Source organism: Epinephelus fuscoguttatus, linkage group LG17 (assembly GCF_011397635.1).
Source record: "Epinephelus fuscoguttatus linkage group LG17, E.fuscoguttatus.final_Chr_v1".
Lineage (NCBI taxonomy): Eukaryota > Metazoa > Chordata > Actinopteri > Perciformes > Serranidae > Epinephelus > Epinephelus fuscoguttatus.
This window is the reverse complement of record NC_064768.1, coordinates 811,365-830,432: the sequence shown is the minus strand read 5'-3', so window position 1 is coordinate 830,432 and position 19,068 is coordinate 811,365. Positions and strand designations below refer to the sequence as shown.

Genomic DNA, 19,068 nt, shown 5'->3' with positions numbered 1-19,068 from the left:
AAGAGGGCAAATTAATACAAGGAAACATACTTGTATATGTATTAATACAAGGAAACATAACTACGTGTAGGTATTTTTATTTCAACATAAACGTCTTTGAAAACATTTACATACCTACGCATTAAAACACATAAAACAATTATCTATAGGCTAACATTACGTTAAAAACGACCGCGGACCTCTCGCTCGCCCCCCTCTCTGACCCGTGGCCACACTGCCCGCGGAAGCGGTGCGAATAGCCTCGAAGCGCCTGACCGTGACATGCTCGCTCCCTGCAGCGATCATTTTGGCGTCTGGTCTATTCTCTGCGCGAGCCGCGAGCGAATGTGTCAAGCTGGGTGACGGAGACAACAGCTGGGAGCAGAACCACTTGTCAACCAGCGCAGAGAAATGCGCGTCTGATGCCAACGCCCACTCGCCAAGAGGACAGCTACGGTGGTGTTTTTTTTTCTCTCCACAATCGAATATCAATTTTCACATTCGAAGGTCCATTTTTTTTTCAAATTCGAATTTAAATTCAAATTTAGAATATTCGTTGACAGCCCTACAGTATAGTACCTTCGCTTACTCATGCGAATTACTTGTGTGAGCTCATTTCTATACTTTGTACATGTTTCTTTATTTGCATCACTAGGGTTTTTAACAAATCGTACGATTTATTCTTTTTATTGATAGATTTTAAAATACCCTTTGTAAGCCAGGGTTTCTGTGTAATGGCACTTTGTTTTATGAGTCTTTCGCTTATAGTGCAATCCATAGAATCGTTGATTTCATTAATTAGTACATTATATGCAGTATTTGGGTCCTTACAATTATAGACAGAATCCCACGTTTTAGTTCGCAGGTTTGCACATAGTTTTTGTAAAGATTTTTCATTTAAAACCTTAACTTTAGTTTTGGTGGGGGAATCATCAACTTTCTTAACAAGATCAGTGAATAAAACAATAGGATAATGGTCTGTTAGATCTGAGAATATTATACCAGAATCTATATGAACTTTGTAAGAATTTGAGAGGATACTGTTGATTATTGTCCTGCTAGACTCTGTAACTTTAGTGAATGTATTGATTGTAGGAAAAAATGAAAAGGAATGCAAAATATTAATAAAGTCATTTGTCATAGTATCATCCTTAACGAGGTCTATGTTAAAGTCCCAGAGAATGAAACATGTTTTATTTGTTTTGTTTATACGATATAAGAGTTTTTCTAAATTAATTTTGTAGATGTCAACATCAGAATCTGGTGGCCTGTAAATTACTCCAACTATAATGTTTTTACTACTTTTTACATCTATGTCTATGAATAGAGAATCAGAGTGACCATCGGCAATAATAAATTAATCACAAATGCTAACTGAGAGTTCAGAGGCTGCATACAAACAGACTCCTCCTCCTGATCTACCAGATCTATTTTTATTGTATAATTTATATCCATCAAGATTAAGGATGTCCATATAAGATCCTTCATTTAGCCAGGTTTTGCTGCAGCCAATGACATTAAAGCTCTGGCCTATACTTGTTAAGAGGGAAACTAGGTCATCCTGATGCTTGTTTAGACTCCTAATGTTAAGGTGCAACAATGAAAAGTTATTATTATGATTTAAGTGTTTCAACTGGTCTGGCAAAAATTGCCTACAATTTAGCTTCCCATCATTGTAGAGGCAAAGCTGTTCAAACTCATCATAATCTACAGTACAATCTAAGCAGTACTCAAGCTGAGGTGGGATGAGAGGAGATGGCATCCCCCTTGAAATAAAAATGGTCAAAATCATCCCCCTTCTAAAACTGCCATCCCCCCTTTCCATCCCTTGTGTCGTTTTTTTGAATGAATGTGGTATTACTACTATTTCAACATTTAGTTTTACCTTTGGTTTTATGCATATCGAGTAAAATACTGTGGGTGAGGGCACGCATGCAAAGATATTTTTATATTGTATCTCAGCGAACTGTGCTGTGGATGTTATGTGTGTGCCCTATTGAGGGCGCCCGAACGACGCATAGTGCGTCCAAATTCACACCTGTTCTTCTCTATGGATTTTCTCCGCAACCGTGAGTCATAGCAAGAAGCCACAGTGGAACCGTAGCTTTCCGACAAGACCAAGCACTTGTTGGTAGTCCAATGTTTTCACAGTGAAAAAAAATGATAATGTTACACTCAAATTATGTAGAACAAAAATTTCATACAGCTTTGCACATACATTACTCTTGGATGGATTACTCGCGAATGCAAGGTCGCACAGAAATGCCCCACATATCACATGAAAGCACAGGAGCAGAGCTTTCCAGTGATACCAGACATCATTGTGCTGTCATCCCATCACGCTGTAAATCCAGATCAATCGTCTACAAAATAAAAACCTGACGAATTTCTTTACAATCCATTATACAGATCTTGTTATCAGTCACTTCATAAAGTGAGGAATATTGTATCTTTCCATGTCTTAGGCTTGCGTGTGTTTCTCCCTGTCTATCCACATTTGTAGTCCGGCTTTCAAGATGCAAATATCTCCATATTGTCCAGTTGACACTCCATCAAACTTTGTATGACAAGACCAGCACACTTCACCTTTGCGCACCCAGACAACAGAGACCTAATTATGCATGCTGACAGGGCAGCAGTCGCCATATACATTGAGGGGGACACGTGCCCCCCCCCACCACCCATTGCCCAAAATCCCCCCCCCAATATATAACTGACATTATTGCACTTGGTTGACTATTTTTCTATTATCTTAGATGTAGATATTGCATGTTTCTTTCAGATAAAACATATTTTTGACTTGTGAATGAGTCAATGGAATTTCTTGCAATAATGAAAAAATACTGGCAATCATGTCCGCCTGGCACAAACCACATATTTTGGACAGCTGTGATGTGACAGAATGTCCCACCATCCCCCCTCCCCTCTCCATATATGGCAGAATATGTCAACTTCCAACTTGCTATGGTGAGATACATGTAAAAATGTAAGAATTTAGTCACACAGATTTGTTTTTTTCATTGATATAAAAATTAATATAAAATACAGACACATAGAAGGACATGGAATGATGGCAGATTGTCCTGAACACCCCCCCCCCCCCCCCCCAAGATAAAGCATGTGTCATAGGGTTAAACAGTAATATTAAAAGGAAGGTGAGAAATTATTTTCAGCCCCAAAACTATTTTATCTTCAGTGTTTTTTTTAATTTACATGATTTGATTAATCACAATTAAAAATTAACCTTTCAATACCAGGTTTGATCATATACCACAAACTGCTTTTTTGAAAAATACACTGTAATTCAATATTCTAAAAGCAAAACTGACTTTGATTATTATTAGTATCATCAGTTGACCCATCTGAAGAAATGATTTTGCACTTGTCCTGTGCATTTGACCCTAACAATGTAAGAGCAGTGGTGCTATGGCAGACCCTCTGCGCTGTCATCAGCACAAATTATGTCCCCATGTGATAAAATCCACCACCCCCCCGATTTTTTTTTACAACTTGAGTACTGAATCTAAGTCATTTGATCCCATACAATGTAAACTTAAGACAATAATTCAATGTTGGGTGACTGATGAAAAGAACTAAGACCAAAATACAAGACCTCATGTTACTTCCTATTACTCTACTAAAAACTAATCTAAGTTCCATTTCCTAACTACTTCTGCAGAGAATAAAAACAGATATTTAAGAATCAATTCAATGTCCAGTACAAGTACAAGGGCCAGAGAAATCTTCCAAACACTGCTTAAATCCAGCAAAAAACAGCAAAACACTGTAGTCTATGTGTGATCAGGTAGTCCAAAGTCATTTGTGTCTAGAGTTCAGATGATGCACAACTTACTGGCGTCAGAGAGTCTACTGATAACGTGTAGTTTCTTCTTGTGTGTCAGCAGATGAATGCACCCATCTCGAGTCCAACTAGCAGCCAGTTTATTCCTGTGTTTTTCCCGGAGATCAGCCAACAGTTTCACTCTCTTGGTCGTTAAGTTCTCCAAAATATGCATTTTAGAGTCCTTCAGTGCTTTTTTTCGCCTTGAAAACATTGTCCCAAACATAATATTTGGTGAACTTGACAATAATGCCCCTCGGTTTAGCCTTCGGGTTTTCAGGCTTTTGACCAAGGCGGTGGCTCCTGTCAGTCTCCGTAGGCTGCACCTCTATCTTGAGATTGGTCTTAAAAATGTCACAAACGACTTTGGTTGTATCCTCATCTCTCTTTTCAGGTACACCAAAGACAATAAGGCAGTTTTGTCGAGAGTACTGTTCTTGTTCATCGAGGTTGTCAATCAAATCATCATACTTATGTTGCAGATCACATAGTTTATCAGCCGTGTCTTTTAGTTCATACTGTATGGTTTCCTTTACCATCTCCGTGATAGACTCTGCGATAGCCTTTTTAACAGGTTCGATGAGGGAAACCGTCAATATTTTGCTGATTTTGTTGACAAAATTGGTGTCCAGAAATAGGATGTCCATCTGCTTGCTTATTATATCTTTGATATCAACGCTGGATAGCTGATCATCCACAGTGTTTGTAGTGGTGTCGCCTTCCTTCGTCAGCATGATGGTAGTTTTACTGCCAATAGTGACACGGTGAGAGTCCTGTTTCTGTCCGATGGACTGACACTTTAATGGTCAGTTTTGGCGATACAGATGTTCCGGACACCAAAAACACAAGAATTAGTAAGCAAGCAGCAGAAGATCACTATAGAAAATACACTGGTTGACCGGAGCACGTTTGGTTACTCCCATTTCGATCTGATGACGTCATGTCCAAACTCCCTGTAACATCGTTGCAGAGACAGAAACCAGACTTTTTCATAGCATATTCAAAGGACATGTAGCTAGCGGATCGTGAGGAGATGTTTGCTGTATGTGACATATGACTTGACTTGTGACTTGCTTGACCTGAGCAATGACTCGACTTGACTTGCTTGACTTAAGGTGTGGACACACCAAACTGACATCAAAGAACTAGCCGTGATGAAAGCCAACTGTTGCGTCGTCTACGTCGCCTCACGTCACCTCACGTCACCCTGTGTCAGTTGCATTTGAACACACTACACGGACTACATCCAACGGCCAAGTGGCACGTACGTTCTGCGCCTGCGTGAGACAGCGGAGTGACAGAGTGGTACATCCTGACAGCCGAGGTGTTACCTGTCTGTGCAGCCGAGCACTGCAGCACCTCCACAGACTATTACATTCAGATGGTCCTGTCATTTCCTCCACAGGCTCCACTTCACTCAGCTGCCCGATAAACCCGTTGCTTCTGCCACTTTAACCTGAATAACAAACCAGGGCTTGGTGCTCCAGTTGGATCCAAATGGAGAGCCGGGGCTAGCTCAGAGACTAGCAGAGACTAACTGGCTGTGCATCCCTCCGTCATGCTGCGGCTCACGCTCCGCTAGCCACTCCCAGCTAGCCCTGGATCTCTGTTCGGATTCAAACGAGGAGCCGGGACTAGCTGGGAAGCTAGCGGAGGCTAACTGGCTGTGCTTCCCTCCGGTCATGCTGCGGCTAACGCTCTGCTAGCCGCTCCCAGCTAGCTCCGGTTTGTTATTCAGGTTAAAGTGGGAGAGTCAGCGGATCTGTTGGGCAGCTGAGTGAAGTGGAGCCTGAGGAGGAAGCCCGGTTTCACTACAGGCAGATTCACTCGCTACAGGGGCAAGGGAATAAAACCTAAACAGCCAATCAGAGTGATCTCTTTCACCGACTAGCTCTGCCGCCGATTCAACATGCTCAATCGGCCAAAAAGTCGCTGACGCCGAAGGGCCGACGGTGCGAGACACACCGCAAAAACTAGGCCGACAGACACTCACCGACGGCCCGACTTTAGTCAACGGCCGACCATCAGCTTGGTGTGTCAGGGCCTTTATAGCAGGGACTTGACTTGCTTGATTCTCACCACAACTAACTTGGGACTTGCTTGAGACTTGAAGGTACAGACTTGAGACTTGCTTGTGACTTATCCCCATGTCTGGTTGGTGAACACACTGGCCAGCTGGTCTGCGCAGTCTCTCAGCACCCTCCCAGTCACACCGTCTGGTCCAACAACTTTTCTGGGATTCACTGCCCGCAGAGTGCACCTTACCTCCTGTGCCAGCACTGTGAGGATGTGGCTACTGGAGGCTGGTGAGTGTGGCCTTTCCACCACTGGTGTCCCAACCTCAAAGCGGGCGAAGAAGTGGTTTAGCTCCTCGGCCGATGAGGCATTACCGTCGGCTGCAGTTAGGTTGCTGGACCTGTAGTTGGTGATGTTTTGGACCCCTTGCCACACCTGCGGTATGTTGTTGCTGCTGAAGTGGTCCTCAATCTTCCTCTTATACGCTGTCTTGGCCTCCCTGATGCCTCTCCTCAGGTTGGCTCTGGCAGCCCTGTGCTGAGCTTCATCCCCGGACCTGAAGGCGCTGTTTCTCTCCTTTAGCAGCACTTTGACCAGTTTTGTCATCCATGGCTTTTTTCTTAAGGGGGGTGTATGCTGGTATCATGAGCAGGGACATGTGATCAGATAGGCCAAGGTGGTGTAGCTGTGTAGTCCTGTAACCATGCTTGATGTTGGAGTAGGCTTTTTCCAGCGTATTTGCTCCTCTGGTAGCACATTTTATGTGTTGGCGGAACTTAGGGAGCACTACCTTCAAGTCAGCATGGTTAAAGTCGCCTGCTATGATGTGAACTGTGTCTAGATAGGTGTCCTGTTGAAGGCTGATGGCATTATACAAGTGGCTGAGGGCTAAGTTAGCGTTAGCATTTGGTGGAATGTACACTGCAGTCACCATGACAACAGTGAACTCTCATTGAAGATACGTGAGTCTGCATTTGACAGTCATATACTCCAGGTCTGGAGAGCAGTGGCTATCGATGGTCGTAGCGTTGGTGCACCAGTTGTTATTCACATAAATGCATAACCTCCCTCCCTTGCTCTTACCAGAGTTATTAGCCCCTTTTACACTGCCAGATTTTCCGCGAATGTTGGGCCGTTTTGCCGGCAAGCTGCGAGCGTTTAGACACACAGAGCCGGATTGGCGAGTTGATCCGAGGTGCCCAATTTTCTGCCTCATAGGGCAGACATATTGGCGGAACCTTTTTGGTTTAAAAAGAACGAGGCACCACGGGTGGGGCTGTTGATGACTTATGGGAGGAGCTGTTGATGACGCTACATGTGCGACCCACTGGCGATGGATAAACAGGAAACAGCTGATAGCAGGAATGAGCAGCTAGTACTAGTAGCAAGAGGGAAATGCAAACCTGACAGACACTGTAAAGATGAGCAACTGGGGAGACAAAGAATTGCGTGCCCTCCTTGCCTTGCAAGGGCAAGGAGGGCACCAAGAGGCCATTAACTGTCAAATGACGGGGACGGTGAAGGACGGGCTGACTTATGAGAGTCGCCGAAGGACTGAGCAGCTGCCCTTGGAGTACGTCAGTGTTTACGTCACACACTGAGCTACATGTTTTGTTACTTGCTCACACCCCCCATTGCCCCAAAAAAGGCACATTCTGTATGAACAAAATAGGCAGGCGGCATTTTGCTGCACTCTCCGATTTTATTTTTGCCAATGCTGAAAGAAGACTGATTGGGCTTTACTGCAAATTTGCACAATTCCTATTTAAAAAGGGCTACTGTCTCTGTCATGGCGGTGGACTGTGCAGCCTGCTAACTCGATAGCCATATCCGGAATGGATGAGTGGAGCCAGGTCTCTGTTATCAGCAGAATGGAACAGTCCTGGACGAGCCTGTTTGCTGCAATCTGTAGCTTCAGCTTATCCATTTTATTTGCAATGGATCTGGCAATTGAAAGGAAGATGCTGGGAACTGGTAGTTTGTGTGACCATTTATCGCAGCAATATAAAGGACGCCAGCCCGCAAGACCATCTTTTGTTTTCTGATCACGCTGCTTCCTCCTCCTGCCCGCAGGGATGATGATCCATGGACAGCCCCGACGAGCTATATCCTGCGGTATGCCGAGCGATCGGATAAAGTCATTGTTTACAGGTTGTTTACTCCATAATCCAATGCTTAGGAGATCCTGGCGACTGTAGACAGGATTTGCACGACAAACTGGATGAATAATAGAAAATAACAACATGTGCAAAAACACTGAACGCTGAAAACGAGAGGAATTACGAGCCGCTGCGTCTGTGTGCGCCAGCATCTTGAAACACTGTTAACACTGTTGATCAATAAGTAAGATGTAAGATGGCGGAATGACGGTCACCTGGGTGATGAGACGCCCCAGTGTGAGGGAGGCCGACGCGGCGACTGGTGGACCCACCAGAGGCAGCACCTTCCCGGACAAAATGGGGATGACGAACACCAGCGCCGGAGACGCTGACATCGAAGCAAGTGAGGTGGTGTGCTTACTAAACTTCGGGAAAGCCCCTTGAGCCATGCCCACCTCTATTTATTTTTCACCCCTCTCTCCAGTTCTGCTGTATTAACACCGGGTTTAATATATTTTGCTTCCATCTCTCTGCCCTGCTCTACTTCAACGCTACTTAGCTCTCTCTCTCTACTCTACCAGTAGACTACCACATCCACCTGTTGCACAAAACGCACACAGCAGTGTTTCCCCTAGGATGGAGTTGTAGCAGCGGAGGTGAAGCACATGTATGAAAAATAATTTTCACATATGTGAAACTTTTTTGTATGCTTGCAAAGCACAGCCTGCTGGGATGTTTCTATGTATCTACTGGCACCAGAAGGGCTCTTTAGGACTAAGTACATACAGTACATGTGTGCACAGTAATGAGCAGGTGAAATGTCTGTCTAGCTTACATATGAGGTGTCTCAAGATTTAGGAACATACAGTTTTATTGAATATAATAAATAGTGCTGCACGATTTGATAAAAATGTGTAATTGCGATTATGGTGGACAATATTGCGATTTGCGATTGCGATTACAATATAATTACAATAAAATGTAATAAATAAATGGTATCATGAGTCTTTTTTGCTTGATTCAATGTTTCCCCTACATTATATTAGGGGGGCACTGACCTGACATTTATTATTTATTATTATGGACAGACAGTGCGTCAATGCCCATCAACAGACTGAGCACAGTCAAGCACGCTGCTCACACAGCAGCGCAGCACATCTGCAGATGAAAATTAGCCTGTATGGCTAAATTTGGCACATTTACGTGACTTAAGTGATTATGTTAATTAATGTGCACTGTCCCTTCTTAAATAAAATAAACATAAACACAAACTGTACACAGAGCGGAGCGAGCCTGTGTTGCGTTCAGGCGTTGTCACGTAAATGACAAATTCCAGCACGCCATAGCACAACACAGCAGCATGTCAAGTGGGCCGAAACAGAGCAAAATTGCTCAATTTTTCATTTGTTATGGAGTCCATGATTTCCCTGTGACACTTACAAATGTCTGCATAACTGTGCTTGGATGCTATTTTATGAGGCTCTGGCGGCTTTCAGTTGTCTCTTTGTCTTTAACGTTACACGGCTCGGCTTTCTCTCGCATGCACTCTTCCTACTTTTCTCTGTGCTGTGCTGTCTCAAGTGCTGATATAGATTGGTCGTGTTGCTGCGGGACGTGGCGACTTTAACTTTTACACTTACACAGCACGTCTTTCTGTTCAGCGTCGCCGTACCTGAATCCAAAGTATTGCCATGTAACAGACGTTTTTTTCGCCACCAACTCAGCCTGTTCTTGGTCGAGCTCACGCTCTTCTTCAGCGTCTGTGTTGGTCACTGCTGCACGCCAGCTGCACGCACCAGGATAGCTTGTGGGCGTGATGTCAACAAACTCCACACACTACAGGAGAGGCAGTCACGTTCACAGGCACACACGTTAACATTTATTTAGCCTACATTAAATCGCAAATCGCAGCCTTTATGCAGTTATGTAATCGCACAGCCTGACATCGCGATTGCGATTGCGATTAGATTAATCGTGCAGCACTAATAATAAAGTAAAAAGTCACTTGACATGCTGCTGTTTTGTGCTATGACCTATTTAAGTGTTGGAAGTTGTTATTTGCGTGACAACGCCTGAACGCAACACAAGCTCATCATGAGTGCCGTACTGAGCTGCTGTGCGAGCAGCGTGTTTGTCTGTGCGTAACAGCAGTCTGTTGGTGGTTATTTACACACTGTCCATTTCAATAACTTTGTCAGCTGACAAACTGCACCGGGCTCGGGGTCAGGTTTGGTCAGGAAAATGCGGCCCGGGCCGCTCTAGCGTGCTCAACCGGTGTGTGTGGCGGAACTCCGCCGTGCACCTGCATCAGAGCAGAAGAGCACGTTTTAAAATTCATTTATTTTATCAATTAGTTATTAACTTTTACTATTTTTAGCAACTTGCCCGATCGGGCAAGTGAGGTTGTTAGTTTACATGCCCGACCGCGAGTTTTACTTGCCCCGGGCAATCGGGCAATCCTTATTGTTGAGCCCTGCAGAGGATCTGGATCAATACTGCGATGCTGTTACTGGATATATCAACTTCTGTATTGATATGTGTGTTCCACGTAAGGTGGTGAAACAGTATTCCAGCCAGAAACCCTGGCTTAATTCTGATGTCAGACTCAAATTAAAGGAACGTGCCACGGCTTTTAAATCTGGAGATGCTACTAGCTACAAGCTGGCCAGATATTCACTGGAGCAGTCTATAAAAGATGCTAAGCGTGCCTATGGAGAGCGAATTGAGGGTCATTTCAGGGAGAATGACCCCCGACACATGTGGCAGGGTTTGAACACTGTTACCTCTTATAAACCCAGAGGCCATGCCACTGCAGCTTCCAAATGAACTTAATCATTTCTACTCCAGATCTGATGTCATGATCACTGAGTCTCCTGTTTTTATCCCTTCTAATCTTAGTGACCAGGCCAGTTTCACTGTGTCAATAGATGAGGTTCACAAGATTCTGTCCAAAACTAGGATGAGGAAAACCGCAGGTCCAGACGGCATCCCTCCTTGGGTTGCTAGGTTATGTTCTGAACAGCTTTCCCCTGTGCTCACGGACTTGTTCAATATGTCACTGGAGCACCGCCTTGTTCCATGTAGCTTCAAGGAATCTATCATAATTCCAGTACCTAAAAAGTCACCTGTGTCCTGTCTTAACGATTACAGGCCCATCGCTCTTACTTCTGTGTTAATGAAATGCCTGGAGCGGCTAGTACTGGATTATATTAAATATCAGACTCCTGTTTCTGTTGATCCTCTGCAGTTTGCTTATAGTAAAAATAGGTCTGTGGAGGATGCCATTTCTTTTGCTTTGAATTCTGTCTATGCACACTTGAATATGGGAAACACCTATGTCAGAATGCTTTTTATAGACTATTGTTCTGCTTTTAACTGTATTATTCCTTCAAATCTCATTCATAAACTCCAGTGTCTTGGTTTGTGTGATGCTGTATGTGAATGGATTTTTAGCTTTTAAACCTCGAGACCTCAAAGAGTCAGAATCGGTGACTGTGTATCTGATGAACTTGTTTTAAACACCGGCTCACCGCAAGGCTGTATTCTCAGCCCTCTGCTGTTCTCTCTCTGTATGTACGACTGTACTGCCTCTCACCATAACAATCTGATTGTAAAGTATGCTAACGATACAACCGTCATTGGCCTGATAAACTCAAATGACGAGTCACACTACAGATCTGAGGTAAAAATTTAGTCAAGTGGAGTGAGAACATCAATTTAATCTTAAATGCTTCCAAAAGAAAGGAAGTTGTTATTGACTTTGGCCGCAAGAATGAATCCCATCTCCCTCTCACCATAAACAGCACGGAGGTCGAGATGGTGAGTAGTTTTAAATTTCTTGGTGTCACTATCACTGATAATCTCAGCTGGCACTTAAACATCAGCATCATTGTTAAAAAATCACTGCAACGACTTTTCTTTCTGCGCAAATTAAAGGAATTCACCTTAAACTGCCAGATTTTATCAAATTTCTATCGTTGCATGATTGAAAGCATCCTTACCTCCTCGCTTACAGTGTGGTTTGGTAATCTAACTGTACAGGATCAAAAATCCTTAAACAGAGTCATTCGGTCCGCCCGCAGGACCACTGGTGCTGACCTGCCAGATGTTGATGTCGTTTGCGGCTCTAGGCTTCTGTCTCGCGCTTTAGGTATTGTAAACAACCCTACTAGTCACCCTGGTGCTGGTCTTTTTGTTCTTCTTCCATCCGGCAGACGCTATCGTTCTATCAAATGTTCTTCCTCTCGGTCTGCCAATAGTTTCTTTCCCAGTGCTGTGCGTAGCCTTAACAACTTCATATCACATACTTAACAATGTATGGTGTATGCTTTATATTTCTTGTACTTGTGTACTTGTATTGTTTGTAAGGATTGAGAAATTATTTGTATTTGTAGAAAAATTTGTCCAAATGAAATTTTATACAACCCATCACATTGATTCTAATTTCTGATACATAAATCTGGATTAGTTTAAAGATAATATTTAAAGCAACACAATGGAGTTTTTGAGCCCTCAAAATATATATCCAAGATTCTTGTGATGGTATATCACATAGAGAGCATCTGTTGCACTTGCACTGGCACTATGCAGTTTCAGGTTCGGGTAGGAACCCGGACACAAACAGACTACAAAATTTGGCTGCTTTACGGCATACGTCATATCCCCCTCCTCTCTTTAGAGTAGTGTAGCCGAACCAAGGTGAATGAAGTTAGTCGTGGTTGTCATGGCTGAAGCCACAAAGAAAAGGAAGAAGGTGAAGGTGTTGTTCAAGGAGACAAAGAAAAGAAAATGGGAGAGCGATAAAACAAGCGCTCGAATAAGGATTAATATTGGCCCGGCTTTCACACAGCTGGCGAGAGCTGAAAGAGGAGGAGGGATGCCCGACCGATGGTGAAATACCGTTTTTCGTCTATAGGGGGACCCCGTGAGGTAAAAAGCGCAATCCTCCATTGTGTTGCTTTAAAAAAAACATAGAAAAAATTATATTGACTTAAAGTAATGACTAAAATGTCACAAATTTTCATTTACTTGAACATTGAGTTTTTGTCGACTAAAACTATAGGATAGGAAGGATAATATATGGATAAAAATTACTAGAATGTGACTAAAACTAGTAAGCATTTTCGTCTCAAGACTAAGACTAAATCTAAAATAGTTGTCAAAATTAACACTGACGCTCATCGATGGCCTAGCCTTGACCAATGGCAGCTTGGTGTGTCAGGGCCTTTACACACTGAAAGATTAAAGATGTAAAGCCTGCTATATGTGGGTTGGCTCTATAGCATGACATGAGCAGGATATAGCGATGCACAGAAGCATTATGTGGAATTTAATGCTTGTCTTAATTTCAGAGAGACTGTAATGCAACTAGAGGATTTGTACACAATCTTGTAAACAAATATTCTGTCACAAAGAGGGTGTGTAGTTACTAAATACATAATGTGCAGTTACTCTGTGTGTGTGTGCAACATTTTATTCTCTTATCTGCCAAATTCAAGAAAGTTTGTGTTAGTTTAGTCTACTGGAAAGTTCCTTGGGCATTAAGAGTTAAACTGTGATTTTTTTTCTGGTCCTGTATTAATTTCTTTAATAATGATGGACCTACAACAAATCATGCCACAAAAGTCATACCTGTCTGAATCCATCAGAGAAGTTATTTTTGTAGTAACGGATCATTGAGTTCCAGCCATCCATCAGAAGCCCCCACCTGGTCCTTTTCCCTGTCCTGATGGGCAAATTAAGTTTGACTAAACAACAGCCATGACACTAACACAAAGGAACTCCAGAAAACAACATGTTGATCAACCGACGTGTGGTATAGGATTGTACACTACTGTACCTTGTGAAGTCTGTTTTCAAGGCTCCAGTTCCTGCGTACTGTATGGCACATGCATTGGCATTGTCAGCCCATGCTGGTTAAAGAGCACACACACAGAATAGTGAGGACACACTAAGAGGCTACAGGGTCTACTTATCACACAACACATGCTTATAGTCGATCATACACAATACATTACCATTCTTGTAGATCTTTTCAAACTCAGCCTGCTCTTCAATCCGTTGACCCACATTCAGAACTCCCATCCTCTGAGCACACACAGGCACAACACATATAAAGGTCAATAACATTCAAGCCTCTCAATATGAGCAGATTCTGTATCTTTTCATAATGAATGTGTGTATATTTATTACAGGTGGGATTTATTCCCCAATTGGCTGAAAACATACATTTAAAGGGATATACCATCCAAAACGGCACATCTATCTATTTATCTACCAACATCAACTTGCTCAGTATCTTTGGAAGATTATATTTGCCAAAATATGTTCAAAGTGTTGACTCTGGGAACAGTAGTATAGCAAATCAATCTGAGCTATTTCACTTTAACAAAACTAGGTAAAAAAAAAAAAAAAAACAAGGATATGGCTGGACCGTGTATGAAAAAAATTACCCTTAAAGCATAGATTGTGACAGTATTGTATGATGAATTTGTTCTTCTAAGAGGCTTTGCAGTAGTCAGTAAAAAATACCTGAAGCTGAGACTGCAGGGAGCGTCGAGCCAGCAGGCTCTGGATGACATTAGTCCTGTCCAGGCAGTCCATGCAATTACTGCGGAAGACTCCTCTCTGCTGGGCTACTGTCTTCCCCTCTGAGTTCACCATGAAGTGACTACACACAGAGGAAAGTTGGAACATTCCAACAATGTATTCAACAACAGATATTAGCCTGGAACAGCTGCTGGTTAAGTTACCTGTATTCATCTTGTGTCTCAGCGACAGCATCCACTAAGATCTGGAGACGATCCCATCTCATGTGGCTGCACTCTTTGTGGAAGTCGAAGGCTATGTAACTAAAGACGTAGGAAACAACGTTACTGTACCATAGTCAGATTAGGAGGACATGTCTGGATTATTTTGTTTTTGATCAGGCAGCAATTCATTGTTACAGAGATGGCTGAAATAGTTATACACTTCACAGTACCCAAGGAGAGCTAAATGGAAAATGAAAATGTCTCCCAGACTCCGGACAGAAATAAAGTCAGTGCATTTACATGCAATCACGTAACTGGGTTACAGCCAGCTTTATCCAGTAAGATGATTTTTCAAACCCGGTACTGTATTCACAAAGCTTCCTTGTACAAAGAGGACTCCTACTGAGTCGTACTAAAATTCTGAGAAAATTCTTGAAATTATGCTTTCTAAGAACTTCCTCTTGAAGTTAAGACTGGATCCTGGTAAAGACAAAAGTTATTCACAAAGCATCTTAGCCCTTAACAGAGCTCCTCAAGTGAAAAACTGTAAGGAGGAGCGAGGACATTTAAGAGGCTTAAGAGCTTCTTAAGCAGATGAAACACTGGATGAAAGTGCGTAAATGAAATGCCACAAATTAGATGGTGCAGGGATAATGACTGCCATCAATCTTATTAGAGATGCACTCACATCTGCCACCCAACACTATAACAACATAATGCCAGAAATAAAGCGATCACAACACTAAGATATTTGGGAAAAATTACTGGGTCACGGCGGTATGCCTCTGCACACCAGTCAAGTTTCTCTTACAGTTTACATCCATGTCTGTGGAAACATGGATGATTCACACACATCTTCCCCCTGGCAGCACAGTTCTGACTGGGGCTGTGTATCGCCACTGATTTCCTGAATCGATTCGATTTTGATTCAAGGGGTCCCGATTCGAATCAAATCCAGATAGTGATTCGATAGTGTAACGTTAGCACAACACAGCAGCATGTCAAGTGAGTCGAAACTGAGCAAAATTGCTCAGTTTTTCATTTATTATATAGTTTGTTATGGAGTTTGCGATTTCCCCATGACACTTAGAAATGTTTGCGTAACTGATTTTGATGCTCCTCAGTCTAAGGCCGTTGCAGTGAAAAGTCCAGTGTTCACAGCTGGGCATAACTTAGCTGGGCGACGTCCATCGATAGCTGCCTCCGTGAGAAGAGAACAGAAGGAAGGGGGTGGGTATCACTGTAGAATGGCAACGAGGATGTCAGCCGACCAACACTCGCTACCCGGTCCCTGGTTGTGGCGATTTGTGATGCTGGCCAGCTAGGAATTAACTAGCAGCCAGTACAGTACAATCCTCTCTCGTCTAGCTAACATTTAGCCATGTTACTTACTGATCCATTAGAAAGAAAGCTAGCTGGACATGGGTTTTGAAGCCTCTTTGGTCATGGAGCTCCCTCCATCTCTTGAACGCCGGACTGAGGTTTACCCTTGTTTTTCCTCTTCTTCTATCACTCTTCTTTGCCTCCTCAGACAGAGGAACTTGTTTTCTTTTGCTAGGCCGTTTTTCACTTGTCTCCAAACTTTGTCCGTCTGTCATTGTGCTCGTGACTCAACTACCTCATGCCCAGCTCCTTGTAAGGACCAGCTACAGTCCCTGATTGGCTGACCCACCAGTTTCGCAATACATGATGCCTTTCCTGCCGTAAAACAGATTTTTTCCATGAAATTTCGCCCCCAGTGGCAGAATCTTATTACAAAGATTGTAAAGCCACTAAGTAACCTATGTAAATGCTGATAGTCTGACTTTACTGTGGCCACTACCCTGTGCAACCCACATTATTTTCATAATGGTATATTTAGGAAAAAATGCTGTCTGTTGCCTCTTTAACGTTACACGGCTTGGCTTTCTCTCGCATGCATTCTTCCAGTTTTTCTCCGTGCTGTCTCAAGTGTTGAAATAGATTGGTCATGTTGCCACAGCACATGGCGACTTTAACTTTTAAACTTTACACAGCACGTCTTTCTGTTCAGTGTCGCCGTACCTGAATCCAAAGTATCGCCATGTAATAGACGTTGCTTTTTTCCGCCACCAATTCAGCCTGTGCTTGGTCGTGCTCTTATGGTCACCTGACCATACATGCTGCACATACCAGGATGGCTTGTGGGCGTAATGTCAACACACTCCACACACTACAGTAGAGGTAGTCACGTTCACAGGCACACACATTAACATTTATTTACATTAAATTGAAAATTGCAGCCTTTTATGCAGTTATGTAATCGCACAGCCTGACACTGAGATTGCGATTAGATTAATCGTGCAGCACTAGTGTAAAGTTTTGTCATAATTAGCATTGAAATTGAGTTATGGTCAAAAACATGTTTTGTGAGGTCATGCTGACCTTGACCATTGACCTTTAACCACAAAATTCTAATCAGTTTATTCTTCAGTTCAAGTGGACGTTGGTGTCAAATTTTTAAAATTCCCTTAAGGTGTTCTTGAGATACCGCATTCATGAAAATGAGATATAGCAAGGTCACAGTGACCCTGACCTTTGACTCTTGACCACCAAAATTCAATCAATTCAACCTCGTGTTCAAGTGAACATTTGTGCCAAATTTGAAGAAATTCCCTAAGGCGTTCTTAAAATACTGCCTTCACAAGAATGAGATGGATGCAAGGTCGTGGCCACCTTGACCTGTGATCCTTGACCACCAAAATCTAATCAGTTCATAACTGAGTCCAAATGAACATTCATCCAAAATTTAAACAACATCTGTCAAGGCGTTCTTGAGATATCGTGTTCACAAGATGTACAGATGGACAGACAACCTGAAAAGAAAATGCCTCTGGCCACGGTTGTCGTTGGTATGGAGGCATAAATTAGAAAAATGCAGCAGTGATGATTCAGCAGAAAGATCACACCGACAATTTCCAGCACTTTCAGTCTCATATTGTGATGCAGTTCATTTCACATCCACTAGGTGTCCACACCTTGCAGGCTCACAAAAGGACTACCAATCACATGAGTTAAAAGAATGTCACACCTGGCAACAGGATCAACCCCACCCCCTAAAAGTTTCTGTTCTTATGTTTCCTACATCACTCCTAAGCTAGGACTCCTTTCCTGAAATGTTCAAGCCAAGTTAGGAACTCTATGAGAGTATTCTCAGAAATGTGAAGACGGACCCTGGTTTCTGTAATCTGGCTATGGGATTAGAAAAACCCAATTTCCCCAGGTAGATGCATTTATACACATATTTACAATAGCCAGGTTACTACAGTGAATGTAAATGTGTTCTCTGGGTAACCTGGTCACTAGAGTGTATGTCCTTGACGAACATAAAAATAGTAGAAGCCACTGAGCGACACTTACTTGAGCATACCATTGTTCATGCCAGACACCATCTTGGCAAAGGCCTGTTCCAGTGGTTTCTCTGAGCCCTTCTGATTCACCTAGAAAAACAAGAAACCCCAAAGTGGCCTGATAATTACTTGCTTACTTACTTCCTTTAAAAACATATCATGAAAAGAACATGAAAAAGGGTCCTCACCAGGTTCAGAATTGTTTGCTTCCCATAGATAAGCAGCTGAGAGTCAAAATGTCTCTGGAAACCATCCATCTGTACAAAGTTTCCATGAGGTTAACATCAGATTTCCACTGCTATCACAATTTAGAAAGCACACAGAAACATTAAACGCCTGCTCTTACGTGATTGGTGGTTTTGCTGATTATAGGTTTGGGTTTGTATTTGAGGTTGGGCCTCTGACTCCAGTAAAATGGCATGGAGCCTCGTGTCTGGGGATGGAAAAAAATGTCTTGAAAAGTAATTTCTGAAATCTTGCACTTCTCAAACCTAAATGTTTTAACTTCTGAACTAAAAGCTGCAGAGAAGATGAAGAGAAAGCCAGGTAAAAATGAGCCACAAGTGAATCAGTCTAACAGTATAACTGGCTTATACTTGCCTGTACAAATGAAGCCTTTGCTCCCTCATACAAAACTATCTGCTCAGTCTCCACAAAGTTAGCCGCATGGCCTTCAGAGTCGATGCCTGTGAGGACAGCAGAAGAGAAACATCCATGTGCAATCAGTAGTGTTAGAAGTCATGTCATTAGTGAGGCAGACAACATCACCTTCTGTTGGACCTTTTAGGGCTGCACAGTATATATATTTAACCGAGATGGCGACATGGATTGCCGCCTTGCTCTCTTGTACTTCTCCTGGTTTTGTCTGTTTTTTTAAGCCTCCTGCTCCCCCTTTCTAGTCACCTTCACCAGAGAGGAACGCTTATTGATCAGTCCTGCACTGCACTTTATTTTTTGCATTGTGGTTTTTCTAGGATTTATTTGCACTATGCGGTATATTTCTGACAGGAGTA

At 42.8% G+C, this 19,068-nt stretch overlaps 1 protein-coding gene across 2 annotated transcripts in view; it reads right to left on the bottom strand.

Moving 5' to 3' along the window:
- The window catches only part of sacm1la (SAC1 like phosphatidylinositide phosphatase a), a 135,722-nt gene that overhangs the window by 19,820 nt on the left and 96,834 nt on the right, over positions 1-19,068 (bottom strand). For both annotated transcript variants that reach the window (XM_049601576.1, XM_049601577.1), the window contains 9 exons: positions 18,656-18,741; positions 18,402-18,488; positions 18,244-18,312; positions 18,066-18,145; positions 14,688-14,786; positions 14,467-14,605; positions 13,953-14,022; positions 13,775-13,847; positions 13,567-13,660 (listed from right to left, as the gene is read on the bottom strand). In XM_049601576.1, the coding sequence (XP_049457533.1) occupies positions 13,567-13,660; positions 13,775-13,847; positions 13,953-14,022; positions 14,467-14,605; positions 14,688-14,786; positions 18,066-18,145; positions 18,244-18,312; positions 18,402-18,488; positions 18,656-18,741 (797 nt within the window). The remainder of the gene's footprint in view (positions 1-13,566; positions 13,661-13,774; positions 13,848-13,952; positions 14,023-14,466; positions 14,606-14,687; positions 14,787-18,065; positions 18,146-18,243; positions 18,313-18,401; positions 18,489-18,655; positions 18,742-19,068) is intronic.